General features: G+C 40.8%; 4 protein-coding genes across 6 annotated transcripts; 1 reads left to right on the forward strand and 3 right to left on the reverse strand.

Moving 5' to 3' along the window:
• Nucleotides 1-397: 397 nt before the first annotated feature.
• On the reverse strand, nt 398-2,634 carry LOC129593534 (proton-coupled folate transporter-like). The gene is made up of 3 exons (XM_055489896.1): nt 2,235-2,634; nt 1,408-2,131; nt 398-1,179 (listed from the first exon to the last, which is right to left on the reverse strand). The coding sequence occupies exons 1-3, from the start codon at nt 2,505-2,507 to the stop codon at nt 611-613; spliced, it is 1,566 nt and encodes a 521-aa protein (XP_055345871.1). The 5' UTR covers nt 2,508-2,634; the 3' UTR covers nt 398-610.
• Nucleotides 2,635-4,956: 2,322 nt separating this feature from the next.
• LOC129593564 (uncharacterized) lies at nt 4,957-7,700 on the reverse strand. Of its 2 annotated transcripts, none has more exons than XM_055489941.1 (8): nt 7,463-7,700; nt 7,179-7,342; nt 6,859-7,033; nt 6,309-6,397; nt 6,061-6,219; nt 5,851-5,924; nt 5,608-5,774; nt 4,957-5,512 (listed from the first exon to the last, which is right to left on the reverse strand). In XM_055489941.1, the coding sequence occupies exons 1-8, from the start codon at nt 7,494-7,496 to the stop codon at nt 5,340-5,342; spliced, it is 1,035 nt and encodes a 344-aa protein (XP_055345916.1). In that variant the 5' UTR covers nt 7,497-7,700; the 3' UTR covers nt 4,957-5,339. The 2 variants fall into 2 exon arrangements, with proteins under 2 accessions (XP_055345916.1, XP_055345915.1); XM_055489940.1 differs by having other exon boundaries at nt 4,963-5,512; nt 6,309-6,402; nt 6,813-7,033.
• A 2,280-nt stretch (nt 7,701-9,980) lies between these two features.
• LOC129593541 (platelet-derived growth factor receptor alpha-like) lies at nt 9,981-13,957 on the reverse strand. 2 transcript variants are annotated; one of them, XM_055489905.1, is made up of 9 exons: nt 13,711-13,957; nt 13,025-13,478; nt 12,399-12,523; nt 12,169-12,331; nt 11,726-11,892; nt 11,453-11,501; nt 10,965-11,383; nt 10,463-10,686; nt 9,981-10,395 (listed from the first exon to the last, which is right to left on the reverse strand). In XM_055489905.1, the coding sequence occupies exons 2-9, from the start codon at nt 13,335-13,337 to the stop codon at nt 10,167-10,169; spliced, it is 1,689 nt and encodes a 562-aa protein (XP_055345880.1). In that variant the 5' UTR covers nt 13,338-13,478; nt 13,711-13,957; the 3' UTR covers nt 9,981-10,166. The 2 variants fall into 2 exon arrangements, with proteins under 2 accessions (XP_055345880.1, XP_055345879.1); XM_055489904.1 differs by having other exon boundaries at nt 13,025-13,957.
• Nucleotides 13,958-16,341: 2,384 nt separating this feature from the next.
• LOC129593569 (transcription factor SOX-2-like) lies at nt 16,342-18,467 on the forward strand. The gene is made up of 2 exons (XM_055489954.1): nt 16,342-16,904; nt 17,680-18,467. Exons 1-2 carry the CDS (start codon nt 16,587-16,589, stop codon nt 18,262-18,264), a joined length of 903 nt encoding a protein of 300 aa, XP_055345929.1. The 5' UTR covers nt 16,342-16,586; the 3' UTR covers nt 18,265-18,467.
• The last annotated feature ends 109 nt before the right edge of the window (nt 18,468-18,576 follow it).

The following is an 18,576-nucleotide window of genomic DNA, read 5'->3' on the forward strand; positions in this document are numbered from 1 at the left end:
TGCTTTAATATATAATTACTGTTTGCATTCACGATCTATTGTGATTACTTCTGCCCATTCAAAATTTTAAAATATTAATTCGTCCTTACAATTGTTAGTTCAGCTTAACTGTCATACAATTTTTCTGTTGTTCCATTTCCGAGAAATTTTGCCAGATGCCCAGTTTTTACTGGAAGTTTGATCTCTGTATTCACCGTTTATCGTCTTGATGGATAATAATGATTGAGTGTTATTATTATTTTATGTATCTTTAAATTTGATAGAATTCTTTAAATCATACAGTACTGGTGATCGCACTGCAGATCTGGAAAACCATTGCCGTAGTTGGCCGGCTGTGGCTGTGGTGTGTGAATGACCACGATATACCGCAATAAAAAAATGAGTTCATGACTTCATACAATCTTGGCGATATTTATCGCAAGCTATGTTGGCATAAAATTTTTATATGCCAACATAACATACATACTTGCATTCAAATCAGCATGCTTTCAGGACGAACATACCCCGATGGAAAATTTAACAGAACACAAAAACAGATTATAACTTTAAAGTAATATCACAGAAAAATCATAATTCGAACAAAATCAGTTCTGAAAATTATAGCAGTTAATCACATTGTATAAGTTCTCTGGCTTTGGTACACCGATACAGCTTCTGCTTCAGGAACAATATTTCGCAACCCAATGTCAACAAAACAGAAGCTGGCCAACGGAATGACCATGACGAACGCTTCTACAGCGAAAACAAAGCCGGGCCACCATGCTGCTGTTGTACTAAAAACTTCGACGAAGGCCATGGCACTGAAGATCATACTAACCGACTGAATAATGCTGACGACCGAACTGATCTTGCCGACCTCGTCCTTCGCTACTAGACCAATTAGTGTTGATTGTAGACAGATATAGAGCAACGGCCGTAAAACGCCTAACACAAGGCCAACATACACCATCCATGCTTTCGTTGACAGGGCGTAAGTAAAAACACATGCGATTCCCGACATAGCCGCGATGATTCCCACGGTACTATCGCTGAGATGGAAAACCTTTTTGAACACCGGAATCGCTATGCTCAGAAAAATGCAGTTGATGATGCCTTGCGCCATGGCAAAGCGACCGTACTGTGTAATGCTCCAACTCAGTGGTGGGAAACGTAGAAATAGCTGCAGAACAGTTCCTTCCGCTGAAATACAGCAATTATAGCATTATTTCGATTCATAAAGGTCATCGCTAACATAGTGATTGAAAGGGGTTGTCTGCTAGAAATCAATTTCAAACGCTTTACGAATAGCATCACTACAAAGAAATGGTTTTCTAGGTAAAGATGCTTATTTTAAACTGCTAAGCCTAAGACTTAGTTACGTTCAACATGATTATTATGGAGTATAGCATAATGATTTTACGTGCTTACTTTCTATGCACATCATTGAGGCGGTATATCCAATCAAGCTGACAATAATCAGCAGCCGCCCACTATTCGCTCTTCTCTGGCGCAACATAGCCCAGTTATCTTTCAGGCTTTGCACTTCAAAGATTTGCAAAAACTTTGATTTCCTTGTCGCTTCTTCTTCTTTGGTAGTAAAGTTTGTATGATCCCGTACAACGACTATCGTATACAGCAGTCCGGCCGCATGACACGCCAGATAGGCGTAAAATGGTGCCGCGTATCCGTACGCCTGCAGTAGATCGGTCCCGACCAATTGTCCCATACTCAGACCAATACCCAGAAATCCAGAAAAAAGCGAAATAATCATGGCACGCGTGCGTTCGGTTGTGTAATCGCCGATGTAGCTGAGCGTGGACATCAAGAAAATCGTCCATCCACCAAATAATGAAGACACTACGGATGCAACGAGCAGATATCCCGCCCGTAGATGTTCAAGGTACGCGTAGGCCAACAGAAAGCCGGATGATATTACGCAGCCGAAAAAGGAACTCATCATGGGCATTTTGCGGCCAAAACGATCCGACCATGAACCAACAAACAACGAAAAGACGATACTGGGAATGCTGGATAGCAAACTGTTATACAACATGAAGTTGGCGGTTACACTCCGTACGCGATTACTCGCAGTCGCATCCACAGTAAGATTTTTGCACAGGTCCCGATTGTAATGTAATTCGTTCTCGCAGACCTTAAAAAATTAATAATAACTATTATTTCCAAATGAAACACGAGTAGGTCTTTATGAAGGTTTTCGCCGGTTAAGGACGGATTATTATGCCTTATATAATTACCCTGTCTCTCATCAGCTCTGTGAAAACAGGGATAAATATTCCGGCTGCAAATCCAAAGAACACTGCTAGGGGACATATCTGAACCCCACGGTTGCTGATAATTCTGCGAAATTTGGACTTTGGCTCAAAAGCGCTAAAGGGGTCGGCGGGTAACGGCTCCTTGCTGGTGACCGCCGCGACTAAAGCGTCTCCAAGAATATCCGGGATGAGTTGTTCATTGGATGTGCTCCCCACAGCTACGGTGGCATTTTTATCGTTCAGAAGTGCATCCATTTTTGAATGTTTGGGGAACGCTTAATTAAAAAGATATGTCGAAACTTTTTGATTTAGTTGAATTGAAGATTCTGGGACAATCAGCTGCACACGCGCGTGCAGTTACACAACAATTCGGGTAATTAAATGTGGCAGTACATAGCTAGGTATTTTAAACCAGATAAGAGCATTAGAAACTCGTATGCTAATAACTGATAAAATATCACACTTATCTACTGTGTTGTCTTTTACTGATATTATAATCGGTTTGCTAGAAGATTCAAGGCCGAACGTACAGATAATATTACATGTTCTGACATACATAAAACAGATAGAGGAACAGAGGTCAGATATTTTGGATATGAGGAGATTACATCCGAACATATCGAAACTTAAGTAAATTCACATAAATGTGTGGAACATTCTTTTAGCCATGAAAGGGCGTTTAAATCGGCATAAAAAAACTGATTAATTAAGAAGAAGCTCGATCCTATAAGAAATTGCTATCTTACGAACTGCGCTCATTACTCCTACACCAAAAATACAGTAATACAAAAAGTAGCAAAGTACGTATAAGACAGATGGAGGTCTATATAAACAAGGTTTGAATTTGAAATGTTTAAACCTAAAACCTATTGTGCAGTGCTACCGACCACTTATATTAATTGTGGTCCATGTTGCATATATCTAACCATGGTAAGAAAGATTTTGTAAGCAGCATCCATCGACCATCGGAGCATAACACTACCAGTATCATATTAAAAAACCAGTTTGACAACCCGATTCCGACAGTCTCTGCGCTGACCGCAACTTTTTACGAGACCATCTTCGCAAACCTTAGCAAGGCTTCTGCGTTAGATTGTATTTTTGATAGACGCATGCGCTACAGCAGAAGAAAGGTAAAGAAGCAGCTGATCACAATATTCTTCTACGGAATTTGCTGACTACTATTACTTCTTTCTTTCTCCCACACTTGCCACCGCGCCCATTTTTTGTATGCGACAGTGCACTTTTATTTTGCATTCGTTTATGTACATTTTCAGGTGTGCAGTTTACCGGTTAGGTAGATTTAAGTAGTATGGACAAGATTCTATTAACAATAAGTACTTGTACTTTGAATGTGACTGACCGATCACTTCAAAATTTTAACACGGAATTCAGGGCTTTCTTTGTAGACTGGCAAGTGAAAGCGCAACGTGCTGCAGTAAAGTAATCCGATACACGCCTGACATTTTCAGAAAAGCATGTTTAAATAATTAAACCTTTCTAGACACGGCGCGCAATGCGTTAAACAATTAAAGCTAAAATTAATAACCAATACACGCCGTTTTTACCGTTATTATACCTTGTAAGGGTAGATATCCTCAAGGATCATTGTCAAACTAAAAGAACTTATCTAGAAATTGTCTTGCACACTTTCATTTCATTATACCAAAAACAGAGTTACGCTATGCATTTATTTTCGAAAGCTGCTGACTAACTCAGTATTGACAATCAATCAATTAAACTTGAATGTTCATAATTCAGTGTGCAAGGCGACGTCAAGTGCATAGGACGATAGCAGAGCGTTCGATTTGTTTTCAACTGACATTGTTGTTCTCGAAGCGCGGACGCATCCACTATAAAAAGAGTGCAATCCTCAAAAAGTTACGTAATATCAAGCACTTAATGCGCATCTACCAATTTTTATTGGGGAGTTCATTCAACGTGTGATGCAACTGGTTACGTCCAGTTTAATTTTCAGTTGCTAGTCCAATTACTTGTTAGTATCGTTATCACTAGTGACACAGAGACAGCTGAAAACCGGTAGGAAAAGTGTTTTAAATTATTCCCAAACAGGAATCTTTTGCTTACCATTTCCGGCGAAATTTATCAGAAAATGATAAAAAATTTTTTTGCTTTGCTGTTGGCCATATCCTTCCTCCTGTGCCTCGCAGGTAAAAATGATACCTTTGTCAATTTTCTTGCATTAATAGCGTTTGTTAACCGTTAGGTTGTTCGGAAAATCCTACCATAGTTATTCGATTCTGTCTGTCTTCGGTTCTTACCCTTGTTAGGGTGGCAAGATATATTATTTAATTTTTAGCTAATTTTTCTAAAAGTGTAATTATATAAAATATGAATCTATGATAGTGCATTATTGCATACGAAGTGCCTTCATGCGATTCCGCTTTGTCTCTTTGCGATATTAAATTGAAAATGTTCCATGACTGTTGTGCAGAATACTGAATTGTACATACAGCCGAACAAACATTACAGTAGTAATGCAATACCTTTACAGCCGAACTGAATACTGAATTGTACATACAGCCGAACAAACATTACAGTAGTAATGCCTTTGTTTTCAGGCGCTCAAAATCCCCCTGCTCCGGCTCCAGCACCAGCACCAGCGCCACCGCCACCAGTAGTGGCACAAATAAAAAATGTTAACGATCAGATTTTGTTTACAACAACCAAGATGCCGGGCGATAGCGGAAACAATATGCCTGCTTGGTTCAAACTATTATCGAACAAAGATTCGAGCCAACAGAGGCGGTAGTGCATAGTTGCGCACAATTTTTACTGGTTCTCATTGTCAGCAATGATTTTCTCATTGTCAGCAGTAATGCGTTATTGCTCAAATTCAGGGTATCGTTGTTGACAGTTGCTGTACTAGTCAAGTGTAAGTCGATGATGCGCAGAACGAAGATAATAAAATAGCTCTGGCAAAAATACCTATATCATTGGAAAATACAATTATAAAAAAACAACAAACTGTGAGAAGCCGGGAAAAAAATGCCGGCAAATGTGCTGGTGTATGTAGCTGGCTCACATTATTGTTCGACCAGTTATCTTACAGAGCTGTATGAGTGATCACAACCTTTCCACGTTTTCAAAATGTTTCGGACTGGGTTTTTCATCAATACAGTGTAACTGATGGTTATACCATCCTTCGGGAAAGGATCCCTGCGCAGTTGGCTCCTTGTCCACATTGAACCCAACTAAATTTCGATTTGCCTGCACGGGTTCTGTTTTGCTTATTTCACCTGCAAGTAATACTTTTGCAGTATGTCCAAAATTGCGTTTTGTCGAATATACATATATGAATATTCATTCTGTCTCTAAAATTAGTAATTGGTACCGATTTGGTTTTCCAAATCTCTGCGAAATTTCTGCTCTGTATCAGTATCATCTTTCCAAGGAGGAACAGAAATTATACGCAGTTTAAACCGTGCACTGTTTGTTTCCGGTCGCCCACGACCAAAATCAGTATCGCATACCATCAAGTATTCGTTTCCATAAGGAGTTCTTAAAGGAACACAGGTTTTATCTGAACCTAAACGTATGTATGGCAAATGAAAGTAGATTAGCTTAGGCAACTCACTTGAAACGCTTCTTAAAATGCACTGTCAAGCATCTTCCGGTCAGAACATGTATCAAAACGATAGGCTGGCGGGACTGCATAGGATATAAAACATGAAATAAATGCCTTGGACTGTGTATAAACCTTATACAGCATATACATGGCAACGAAGGCATGATAACACATCAATTTAAACTCAGCAAATTTTGTGTCTGTGGTAGCTGTCTTTACATCGACAAATTCATTTTCCATAATCGGATGCAGCTCTCGGTTGATACACTGTAGCTTCCATAAGGAGTTCCTGGTAGGGAAAGGATGTAGCCACACAGTCGGCTTCCGGTGCTCGAGATTAACATCGTACGTGCATTCCGGACCGCTTGTCAGTTTCCACTAAGTTAGTAAATGGCAATATAACAATTGTCGCATAGATTTTAAGCTCTTGACTAATCCATTCCCCTATCTGTGGATACTGTATATACCTCCATTCCGTGCCAGTTCATCAAACTTGTCAAAAATATGGCTTGTCCATAACGTACACGTTGGGTTTGTGGCGGATAATTCCGGTTATCTGCGCTTTTTAGAAAAATATTACATGGTGCCCTCTGTCAGTGGGCTTTTCAGTTTTGAAAAACAGATACGAACTTGCAATATGAATGACCATAATCGCATACTATTACTGGATGCATATAGAATATTGAAATTATATAACATGAACTCATTAATAATACTAACACTAATGTATTCTGCATATAACAGGGTTTAATTTTATAGTGATGCGAGCACTATGGTCAGTTTAGTGAAAATCTATTCGGCCGCAAACGCAAATATGACAATAAATTAGATAAAAGTCCTGACATTTTGGCTTGAAATTAATTATACGAGTGTGTAGCTTTAACTTACAGTACGTATAATATACTTATAATATGCTATTACGTCGGGCTTATCTACACCCGCATGTGTATGAGAATAATCAACACACGTACCTTTTAATAACAAAAACGCTCCTAGCCATTGGTCTATCATCCTCACCGGCGTATGCGTATGCCATTCCCGACATCTGAGATTGCTCAGACATGTCAATGACAAGAGCAGGCTTTTCTTCCGTTCCTGTTCTGCTGGATGGCGGCACCATCCCGGAGCATGTAAAATGAATAGCATCCTCTATATATAAGAATCCATCATCACGATGTCCGGTCTCTGCAAACTAACACGCACTCGGTCTCCGTTAATTCTTTGATTTTTTAGACAAGCAACCGGGATGCTTTTTTCTTGTAGCACTGCAATGTTTTAAAAATGCCATGTACTACAGCACTGTTTTACTTCACGAGTGCAATCTCCCCTCAGCTTACGACACGCTTGGAATCGGAGAAGGCTTTCGCTCGACGGGCAGCAGCTCTCTTCGCCGGAGTGATCTCTCTTTCAAACATCTCCAAATCCTCCGACAGAGCTCTCCGCTCCAACCAGTTACCGTTTAGGGTTAAAGGACCGTACATCTGGGATGGTCGGGGAATGTCTACATATGGGAAGACACCATAGGTCATGAGCTCTGAATTCCGTCTCCTAAGACTATGTGTCACTATGCCTGTTCAGGCTATAGAAAATCCATCTTGCCACAGCAGTTAAACCTTCTTACCCCACAGTTGGCTTGGTGGAGAGTAGGGATCCATTTCCGTCAGACTGTTACGAGTATTAATTAAAAGTAGAATGCTGAAGTGTTTGAACTGCCTCTAGGCTAAGCTAATCAGAGTCGGTAGAGAGAGATAGTGTGGAACATTATTTTTAACAAAGCTAAACATGCAGGGGTAAATGTAGCCATGTAGGTCTGTACTTGATATTTCAGAACAGTTTACAAATGTACTCGTTCGGTTACGGCTAAATATCGTGATCGGACTACAGCTGTAGGTTTTGCGATTCCCATAGGAACAACATTAAGTATGATTACGCTTCCTGTAATGACAATCGTGTTTATCGTCGGCAGACGGCAGACTTATGGACAGTACAGCAGATTAGCTTACGACAGACATATAAATAATGGAACATTTGTATATTTTGAAGTACTGTACTTGATGCGGATAATTTTTATCCGGCTGCAGATCTTTTACCACTACTTACTTCATAGTGTATAAATGTTTAATTTGCGTTTATAGACTCAGGGCGGTTTGCTCTTCGTCCGTTAGTGTACTGCAAAAAGGAATTCGAAAGACTACACACCTTAAAATTTCCCGCGATCTATGTGTATTTTTTGTACTATAGCTCGCCCATAAGCTTATTTAATACTTTAAAGTACAGACTGTACAGTACTTACCGCTACTGTGGTGTGTTAATTTTAATTCTAAGTGAAAAAGTGTGCAAAGTATATATTGAAAGCACAAACTCACAAGCTACCACAAATCGACAGTCCACTGTTTTTGTTTATACGTATTCTGTTGTTACATCTGTTTTTTGTTGGCATTGCTGAAGTTGTTGGTCGTTTATTAAAGGGGGCAGGCGAACTTGCGCCCAAATCTTCCAGTTCTGGCAACATTACGATCATGTTTTTCATGCCGAAAAAATAATTTATTTATCATGGCATGTTTCTTGCAAGTTGAATTAGGTCCAATAAATTCCGTCTAAAACACAGGCTAGCTAGCCTAGGTTTATTTTTTTCCGGAGAAAAAATAGCAGACAGACATAAAAGTTGTGACGATCCCATCAAAAACGTCCACTAGATCTTACGGTCAATCATATCAGCGTCAGAGTGATCGTGTTTGCCGGGTTTATGCCCATGATGAGGTTTATGATCGGGTTCATCGTGGTGAGGCTTGCCTGGTTTATCTCCGTGGGGCTTGCCTCCGTGGGGAGCGTGATGCGGACGGCCGTGTGACAAATGTTCCGGCTTGGGGTGACCTTTACCCGGCTTCTTGTCGTCGCAGTCCGAAGATTCCGAGGACGATGATTCGCTGCTGGATTCTTCCGACCGCGAGTCGTCATGCTTACCGGGCTTGCCGGGCTTATGGGGCCGATTGGGACGGGGACGGCGGCTGGGTCGGGATGGGCGGAATGTCGACGAATCGGTATTGTTGCTGCTAGGTGTACTGACCGCCTCCCCGGTGGAGTTGCCAGTGGGCGACAGCGTCGAGGCTTCCACGGGCTCGTTGCTACTGCCACTGTCCACTTCCTCCGTGGTCAACACTTCATCGGTAGAGTCGTCAGTGGTGGACAGTTCCTCGGCCGTGACCGACGTGGCGTTCTCGACGGTGTCATCGGTTGTGCTCAGATCAACGGTGGTATCGGTGACACTGGTGCTGCTGTCGGTGGTGCTCGAGTTCTGAGCAAACACGGACACTGCCAACAGTGCCAATCCCAGGGCGAGAAAAGCCTTCATTGTAATGCTGTGGCAGAGTAAAACAATAGCGTGCAACAACCAAATGTACAATGGGAAATCTTGAAAACTTTATCTCTTTTATATAGTGCTGCGCTCGCTCAGTGTGGAAAAAATCACGGATCATGGGTGAAACGTCGCATGGAAAATATGTGCAATTGTCACAGGTAAGGTGTCAAATGTCATGTTTTGCATGGAAAATGTGCATGTTCCTGTTGCTTCACGGGCAATACTCCCCAAAAACTGATGTGCTCACGTTTTTTCGAAATACGGCCGTAGTCGTAATTTGCATTCGAGTGCACTTTTCCTAAAGTATTTGCGCAGTACCGCCAACGCAAAGACAGTCGACCAGCCCAGTAATTCTAAAAATTGTTACGTATTAGAGCAGAGCATCGTATTGTACAAAACTGAAACATCATTATTATGTGTAAATTGTATGTGTGTATAGCTCTTGATTTCTACAAGGCAAGAATTTTTTCAACGACCGGGAAAGCTGAAGATTACTAAGTCTTTTTTGTCATTTTCTGTGATATTTGGTTATCAACGTACGAGTGCAAATCAATCAACGATTCTTGATTGTGTATTACTGTTTTCGTGGTATCAGAGTTTTTCTTCCTTTATGCTTATGTTCATCAGTGCCTACGTACGGACAAGCAGAACTCAATATAAGTGTGTATATACAATAAGTTTTATTGTGTTGAAACGGAAATAATTTGGGTTCTGGAATATATATGTAGCTTGCGACGCTGCTTATTAGTCTCTTTCCGGCAAACCGTAGAAACTACCGTAGAAATTGCTTAATATTTTATAGCACGTTGCTGGTGGGATTCGTATTTGCTTCACGTACAATACACAGCACAATGATAATACGTGTAACAATGTTACGTATAAAGTACAAATCTAAATTAATAGAGCCGTTACAGCGGTCTGCGGATTACAGCATTAATGCAAAAACCGGATTTATGTACTGCAGCTGTCAGTACTTCACAGCATCATAGATGATGTTCTCATATTTGAGATCCACGTAAGCATTATGGGTGGTCATGCCAAATATGTGGTTAAACGTTTCGTATTCTTGATTTAGCTCCAAGTATTCTGTTTGACGAGAAAGTGGTACGTAGTTCTCCAGAATTTGCCGCAGTTGCTGAAATGTGGGTCTGTCATTAGGATTGATTTCCCACGATCTATTGGCAACTTTGTTAAATCTGTGAAAAGTTAGAGTATGGAAGCGCTAATTAAAATCAAATTGCATATGGACCGCTCGTCGCTTACATATCTGCTGGGTAATAAACCGGTCGCGTAATGCGAAACCCGTCCCGTATCTTCATAACAAATTCCATAACTTGGCCTTTTACAACACTGTCCGGATATGGGTCTCTGCCAAGGGAGAAAATCTCGCACGTTAGTACTCCAAATGACCACACATCGCTTTTCTCGGAAAATCTCCTCTGGAGCACCGCTTCGGGTGCCATCCATTTGACAGGCATTGGGCCATCCTAAAAACAATAACAAACAAAATCATGATCTGCAATATCAAAACCAGTTAAGGTTTAGTACCGCATTAGTAAAACGAACAGGTATTACGAGTATTTATTAATAAGTAACTATTGCCACGAAAACAGACAGTATATATGCCGGTTGTGAACAGAAGTGTAAATTTTATGATTAACTTGTGTAATCTGTTTCTGTACAAGTACTGAAACTGCTAGAAGTAAATAAAGTGTATATATAGATAAAGTAAAAAGTAAATAAAGCAAAGCTTTCTCTTGCTTACGAGATCGGTTTCCAGAACATAAATATCGCTTTGGCACTGCTTAGCCATTCCAAAATCCGAGATTTTTACCACATTTCTGTCGGTAACCAAAACATTTCTGGCCGCAATATCACGGTGTAATATCCATTGTGATGCAAGGAATTCAAGTCCGCGACAAATTTGGTAGCAGAAGCTAAGCAGATCTTGAGTGGACAAGACAATGATATTTGTCGAAGAATTGTATGTGTACACGGATGAATCGTCCGTGCTCGCTGTATTTGTAGCCCGGTTTTGTCGATCGTATAATTCTTTTTCTTCATGCGCAAGAAGCTCACCGTCCGAAGCGACGTGGTTATAGAAAAGGTCATCTTTTTGTTTTCGTAAATAACTTTTCAAGGATCCCTGGGCGCAGTATTCGAGAAGAAGTTTTGGATTTTCGGCTATAAAAAATAATCAGGTAATAAGCCGCCATTAATATATGTGCATTAGGATCAATAGTGCAGGCTTACCTTCTGCTACAATTCCTAGTAAATTCACAATGTTTAGGTGACGTCCGATCTATGAAGGGAATGGTCACAAATAAGCATATGCGTCTAACAATGACATCGAAACAAATGACATCGAAAGCTTCCGCTGAGCTTAAATTAATCGTCCATACGCATGCGCACGAAATTTAAATAAACCATTACCTGACAACTAATTGCGTTCTTATTGCGCATTACCTGCTACCATCTTTATCTGATAAATTTCGCACTAATATAATATGAACATAATCAACATACCCCGAGCATCATTTCAATCTCATTGAGAAACGATTTGCGCCTTCGGTTGTCATCAGAATACAGCAGGGCTTTGACAGCCACCATTGTTCGTGGTGGATATCCCAGTAAACCCGTTGCAAAACCTTTGCTGACAATGCCATATTCGCCTCTTCCCAAAATCGTTTCGCCTACGCTCAATAAAAATTTTACTAACAAAGCTTTAACTATAACGGGAGCGGTAACGTAACGCGTTATAATGGGTTCTTATATAGTGTTACATTTGAAACCTATTACGTAATACACGATCTAAATTGCCGATACGGTTTTATCACCTTTTATGCCGTGCCGTATTTGAAAGTTGCACTACACGGTCAGTCAACGTTTGCTTATTTTAAAAATTAATTTCGCAGTTTTCTAATCTAAATGGCTAGGAAAGCATTGTACGTATATTTGTTTGTTCTTACTTAATTGCAGTCCACTTGGGTCAATTGCCAGCTTCGTGAAATGGTCGCGAAGATGAGGATTCGTATATGCGGATCCAAAAATTTTAAGGTCAAGCGAAACTTTCAGATGGTTCTCTACCGCTTTCTTGGATGTCCTTCTCAAAAACTTAGGAAGCGTTTTTAGCTGCAGGGATGGCGAAAAAGAAAAATAATTTCAAATTCGAAATGCAGCCGGATTACTCATTACTAACCTTTTTTGGCCAAATTTTATAGAGGAAAAATACAATCACAAAACAACCTAGTGGAATTCCAACTCCTAATCCAACTGCCGTTGTGATAGATACTCCTCCGACTGGTTTTCGCAAAGGATCAGGATCTACCAAATAACAATGCTTCATACCACATTGATAAACATAAGTGATAAGACATACTTGTGTTATAAAACAATCACAGAGATAAATCTGAAATATTATTACTGATAACCACAAACAAAACCTTATTCATTTTCTTGTAACAATGATAAAAAGTAACCCAAGTACCCAAATAACAGCCGCTCAGTGTAAAGAAGGGATGAAAAAGAATCAGTTTTGGCATACGTTTTCCACATCGGACAACATACCAAAGATTTTTAGAGAAAACATTAAGTATAAGAATTGCTTGTTAGGTGATAGTACTGTTAATATCTATATAACTAATTTTGAGTTCGTGAATTAGGATCGCTTTTTAAGGAATCTCTTCAATTTCAGAATTGGCTGCATTGTACCGGTAACCTGGTATTAATTATAGCTACCATGAAATATGAATATCGTCCGCATAACAAAAGATAAATAAATATTTGTGCAATAACATCACAGAACCTTCAAAAGCTGTCACAAACCTTCTCCATTTCGATCAAAATCGTTTTGATGATCATGCGGACCATTATCCCACATCCAAGGGGGTAGCGCCGGGCCACGATCTCGGCCACCACCACCACCACCGCCACCGCCACCACGACGTGATCTATCCAGATCGGGCTGGGGCGGAGGCCAGTCATTGTTCCACGGCAGCTGGGTCGGTGGACTGATCTGCCCTTGGACGTTAATGTCGAAATCAGATTCTGCACCTTGAGATTGGGAATTTGGAGGCTGTTGAGATGTGGATCCCAATCGCACACTGCTGGGACTGCGGCGTCGACGAATCCTACCCATTTTATTTCAACCCACAAAAGCAATCGCTAATATTTTTACTAGAGTTGAAGGAACTCGAAAAGAATCTGCTCATTCCGGATGCATTGCTTATAAGCAGCTGGAGTTGACTTCATGCCAATCGCGACACGTACGGCCGAAATACTAACCAAAAATAACTATGTTTCCCGGTGACCTTTCTTTCAGCTGGTACGAAAATGCACAGTCATGTATACTTAGCTTAAGCAATAAGGCTTCAATATATTTATGTTAAAACTTTATATGCATAAAGAGCTACAGTACATAATTAATACACAGCAATTAATCAAATTAGAATGAACTCCATTAAACATCACATATAGCTCAACTGCGTGCATAAAATGATATGCGTGAGTACCGTATAAGTGGTGGATTAATCGATAGAAAAAGCCGCTTATGCCTGAACCCTTAATTATTTATATGGCACGTTCAAACTTTATACGGCAAAGTCAGAAATGCAGCCACCACACAAAACTCCATGCTGTGTTGCTAAATACATAACAGGAATCAAATGTTGCAGATGTGCTTTCCTGTGGTATTTAAAATTTGTTGTTAAAGCGGCATAAAGTGCTCATAACTGTTGCTGAAGCGCTGCGGAAGGGCGCGATGACAACACCTTTTACTGTTTACTTAATTATAATGTGATCCCAATCCAATATGATATCAGCAGAAATCTCAAACGTGTAATTGCTTGCGCATGCTTTATTTCCAGATGACGTGTTTTGTATTGCTCTCTAACTACTCCATAGCAAATGTTTTTGTGGCATATCTGGATATACAGCCTACATGATTACCGTTCGCCGTTCGGACTCTTGTATGCATGGTAAAACGTGTGCAATATTTTCAACCTTTTTAGAGCAGGTTTGCAGAATTATGTACATATCTGTCTTCATGCTTATAAACAGAGTGGACACCACAAGTTATAAACGATTAAAATCATTATCATGCAAAACCAATGTTGATAGCGATTGATGAGACAGTAGAATAAGTACTCAGTATACTCCTCTTTCTACCAATGAAACGCAAAGCAAGCAACTCATCTACAGTTTTCTTAAACAAACAGTACTGGGTGGGCAATTCTGCTAGTACATGGTGAAATTTAGGTATACAAGTTTTTAAGTTTTTAAGACTATAGCCGTGCCACTCCACAATAGCGCAGTCTATGCCGTGCCCCTCTACAATAGCGCTATTGTAGCTCTACAATAGCGCTATTGTAGAGCGGCACTGACTGTAGATATTACGAAGAGGCAAGTAAGTACTGCATATTAAAGCTGTTGACCACTGTCCAGAAACCGGCACGCATTACCGATCGCTAGAGGGGTGTCATTACGGCAAGCTTTAATTTCGTCGTGGAAAGTTGTGTTTACTTATCACACAATATGCGGCGCGTTTTCCGATAGTTGATTTTGAATCGAACCGTCACAGATCAAAATTAACAAATAATTATGAATCTACTAATCATTCACCATACACGCGAAACTGTTTCCCACACATGTACAAGTACGCCTATTTACTGTTCCAATTCGTATAAATTGTCACGACCCTATAGGTCGCGTTCTGGCATACACATGACTGACTGTTATATCTATTCGTGTGTTTCCTTCCTTAATACAGAAAATGAGGCGCTTTTCTAAGTATCTATAACGTTCCATAAAAAAAATTTTGCCCAAACTAAAGTACGCAGATGTAGAGGTACAATACGATGATATGTGCGTTAAATACAAGAAAACTATGTACAAGTACACTTGATAAAATAGAAAAGTAGAAATCCAAAATGCTGTTTCCTGATGTGTTTCCTGCGGCAAGAAAAATGTATCCTTGTAAGTGTGTTGAACACCGCTTCTCATCCATGTCGTTCACATATGTAACGCAGGTGTGCTATTGAATAGATATTTATTTTTAATAATACCTCATAATGATGAAAGCCTTCCCTTGAGCTTATTCGGCTATACTGGGCGCTTTGTACTGTCACCACATGAATGGATCGATTTTGATGGGGTCGCATTTATGACTACGCCAGCAATACCGAACATTTTCCTCGCCAGCAGTGCAGACCTTTCAACTTATCTATTCAATCATGCCAATGTTGAGCTGCAAACAATAATCGAGCTTTGCATCAAAGAAACCAGTCAACCTATTTTTACCCAACTGCATTCTTCTCTACACAATAGGCAAACGCAGTCTGGTATAAACGCAATCTACGAACGGTATCGACGGGTTCACACATTCGACTTCGACCGGATGGCACCCGGGCTGGAGCTGACCCGTCCAACAGCCCACGATTTACAACCCGGTGATGCGCATCCCAGCTTGAACAAGGGATACAATTAATACGGTATAACTCTACAACAGTGCAATACACGGTACAAGTTATAACGAACCGCACCATCAGCTGTTCGATAATAATATATAGAACTTTAATTAATACGGACCTTTCGGGGCCTTGACGCTATGACAGAAACACAGTAGTATCAGATAATCAAGTATGACAGTAAAGTACCTATTTCCGACCGAGTTCAGGATTGTCAAGCGCACGCAGGTTGCGTCGGCATTCTGCAACTCTAACGCAGTCCTCCTCGCTGCGTATTAAAATTTTAATTTTTGCTGGATAAAAAGCAACCTGCAAATTCATGTTCAGGTTTTCAGCTCTTCTCAATGAAAAATTGTTAACACATTGATAAATGATAACAAATTTACGGGTTTTGTTGCGGCAAAGGCGCGCGCGCGAAGGAAATTTGCAGCCGACGAGCTCGTTCTCTAATTTAATCACATCTGTTTCCAAGATAGACTTGTCGGAAAAAATTTATGTGAATGTAAAAAGTTCTCTATCAAAAATTCGTTATTTTTTGCTAATTTTACGAACCGTGTCCTTTCGCTAGAGCTGAGACGCGCCGGCTCGGTCTGCATTCGTGCACTATTCAAACCGAGCCGCACGCGGTTCAGTAATATGAATTGAATAGCGTTTGCCTGATTCATCTGATTGTGACACGGCCTCATTGCTTTTGAATGCGGCCCACGATGAGAATGTGAAAGCATAATGCACCACTATATTGTGCTTTAGCACTATAGCTTTGGATCTGCAACTATGAATACAATTGCGCTGTGTAGCTGAAGGCTAAATGCATCAAATTTACTCGGTATTCATGATTTCGAGAGGAATTCTATCAGTTTTGCGTGGACAACACTAGCATTGCTGTTAGAGGCAGAACGTTTACACTACCGCGGCGTGCGACTATGAACAGTTCCATTTTCTGCATGGCTGATGGGAAATTAAAGGGGGAAGAAATTGTCTTTCCCACTATGGCGCCATCCGATGAACATCTTCTGGCCAACATGCAACACATCGGCGAGACTGACCATCACGTAAAACGACCGATGAACGCCTTCATGGTGTGGTCGGCAACGCGGCGCAAGGAAATTGCCGAAGAGAACCCTCGGATGCACAATTCGGAGATTAGCAAGATCCTCGGTAGTGAATGGAAGGAAATGTCCGAAACGCAAAAGCGGCCCTACCGGGAGGAAGCCAAAAATATTCAGCTTATCCATAAACAGGTGCGATCTAGGTACTAGATTCCGCGGTCGTGCAAAGTTTTGCGGCTGCTCTTAACAGCCTTAGTAATTATTGACTAACAGTTTAAGTAGGCTCAACTTACCATTAGTGTTTAACGTTTTGGACTTTGTTGATTATCATTAGAATTGTTTTGTGTTATGACCGACGACCGTTGTCATCGTTCTAAAATCTAAACTCAATAATTATGGCGTTAAAATCTGGATCAGCGAATGCAAATTATATGAATGTAATTAGTTGTGTTTTAGTATTCGCACACTCATAGCGGATATCAGAAACACGGGAGTTTGCGGTTAAAATACTTTTTGAGAGATCTTATATGAAATGCGTGTATTGGTTTTGATATTTTGCTTACGATTATTAATTAGGAAAACAACGTGATTATCAGCTACCTCTTGAAAACCTTATTCTACCGTATATTACATTTTTAATACTCGTATACAGATTGAGTAACTCTGTTTCTAGCTTTGAATATTATATACTTTACAGTACTTGCATTAAAAAAAGACATTGCAGTGCATTAAAGGTATTGTTTACCCCCAACAAAAGCAGTTGATAGTAGATACTGTGCTCCTTTAGGCGTGTTTTTGCGTTTATGCGCCGTTCCTTCTGGACACCGGCATTGCATACGAGATTTCTTTTCGGGTTAGGATTTAATTCTCATACTGTTTCTGCTTATCCATCTTGTTGAAAATCGGTGCATTCTCAAATTGTAAAGAATATACTATTAATAATAAAATAATCTCTTTGTGCTTTCAGGAACATCCAGATTATAAATACCGGCCCCGGCGCCAGCCCAAAACCGGCACTTTCGCTCCTACTTTCGCAGGATCTCCTTATGCCAAGGAAATGTTCCGCAAGCCCCTCGTGATCAATGTCTCCCCGGGGGATGCGCGGTACGCTACCAATCCCGCGCATGTGGAAGATTACTCCCGTCGGCACTCCGACAGTGACTCCGATGGGGATGCCATGTACCCGGCGCACAACGGTACCCCCAAATCCGATGTCGGGCGTCGCGCCGGCTCGGAATCCAGCGGCGCCACTGAACCCCGCCCCGCCCACATGAAGGATGATGACCTTAATCATCTTCCCGGGAATTATGAACCGCGGACGAACGGAGAGGTGGCCGGCCGGAGGACGCAGACGCTGGCCACGGGTTGCACGGCGGTGGTGGGTAACCCTGGCGAAGTATTCCGGGCGCAGCAGAAACTTGTGCAGGATGCGTGTTTTATCTACGAAACGGGAAACAAACCGGTTGTGGTTACGTTCGCCAAGTACAATCTGACGCTGCGCCTGGAGCCGGAAAAGCTGGCTGCGTCGTTGCTGCCGATTCTACACTCGTAAATTCTCGTCGATGGTATCGTTTTGATTACAAGAGATTTTAACGATGTTGGATTTTTATACATAAGTTGGTGTTTTAATTAATTCACACGTGCTCATTCATTTTGTGGTGCGAATAGTGGTATTTTTGTTTATGGATCTGTCTGATTTTGTTAAATGATTTTTCGGTACAATAAAATAAGCCAAAATAAATTCCCGCAAATTTGGTCTTGGATGCTTCATGCATGAACAAAAGTGATACATACATTGCAGTATGGGCTGTACAATACATACTGTCATAGGATTTGCTTGCAACCACTTATCGGAGGTAACATA

This window comes from Paramacrobiotus metropolitanus, unplaced genomic scaffold, assembly GCF_019649055.1.
Source record: "Paramacrobiotus metropolitanus isolate TYO unplaced genomic scaffold, Prichtersi_v1.0 Parri_scaffold0000062, whole genome shotgun sequence".
In the NCBI taxonomy this organism is placed as follows: domain Eukaryota; kingdom Metazoa; phylum Tardigrada; class Eutardigrada; order Parachela; family Macrobiotidae; genus Paramacrobiotus; species Paramacrobiotus metropolitanus.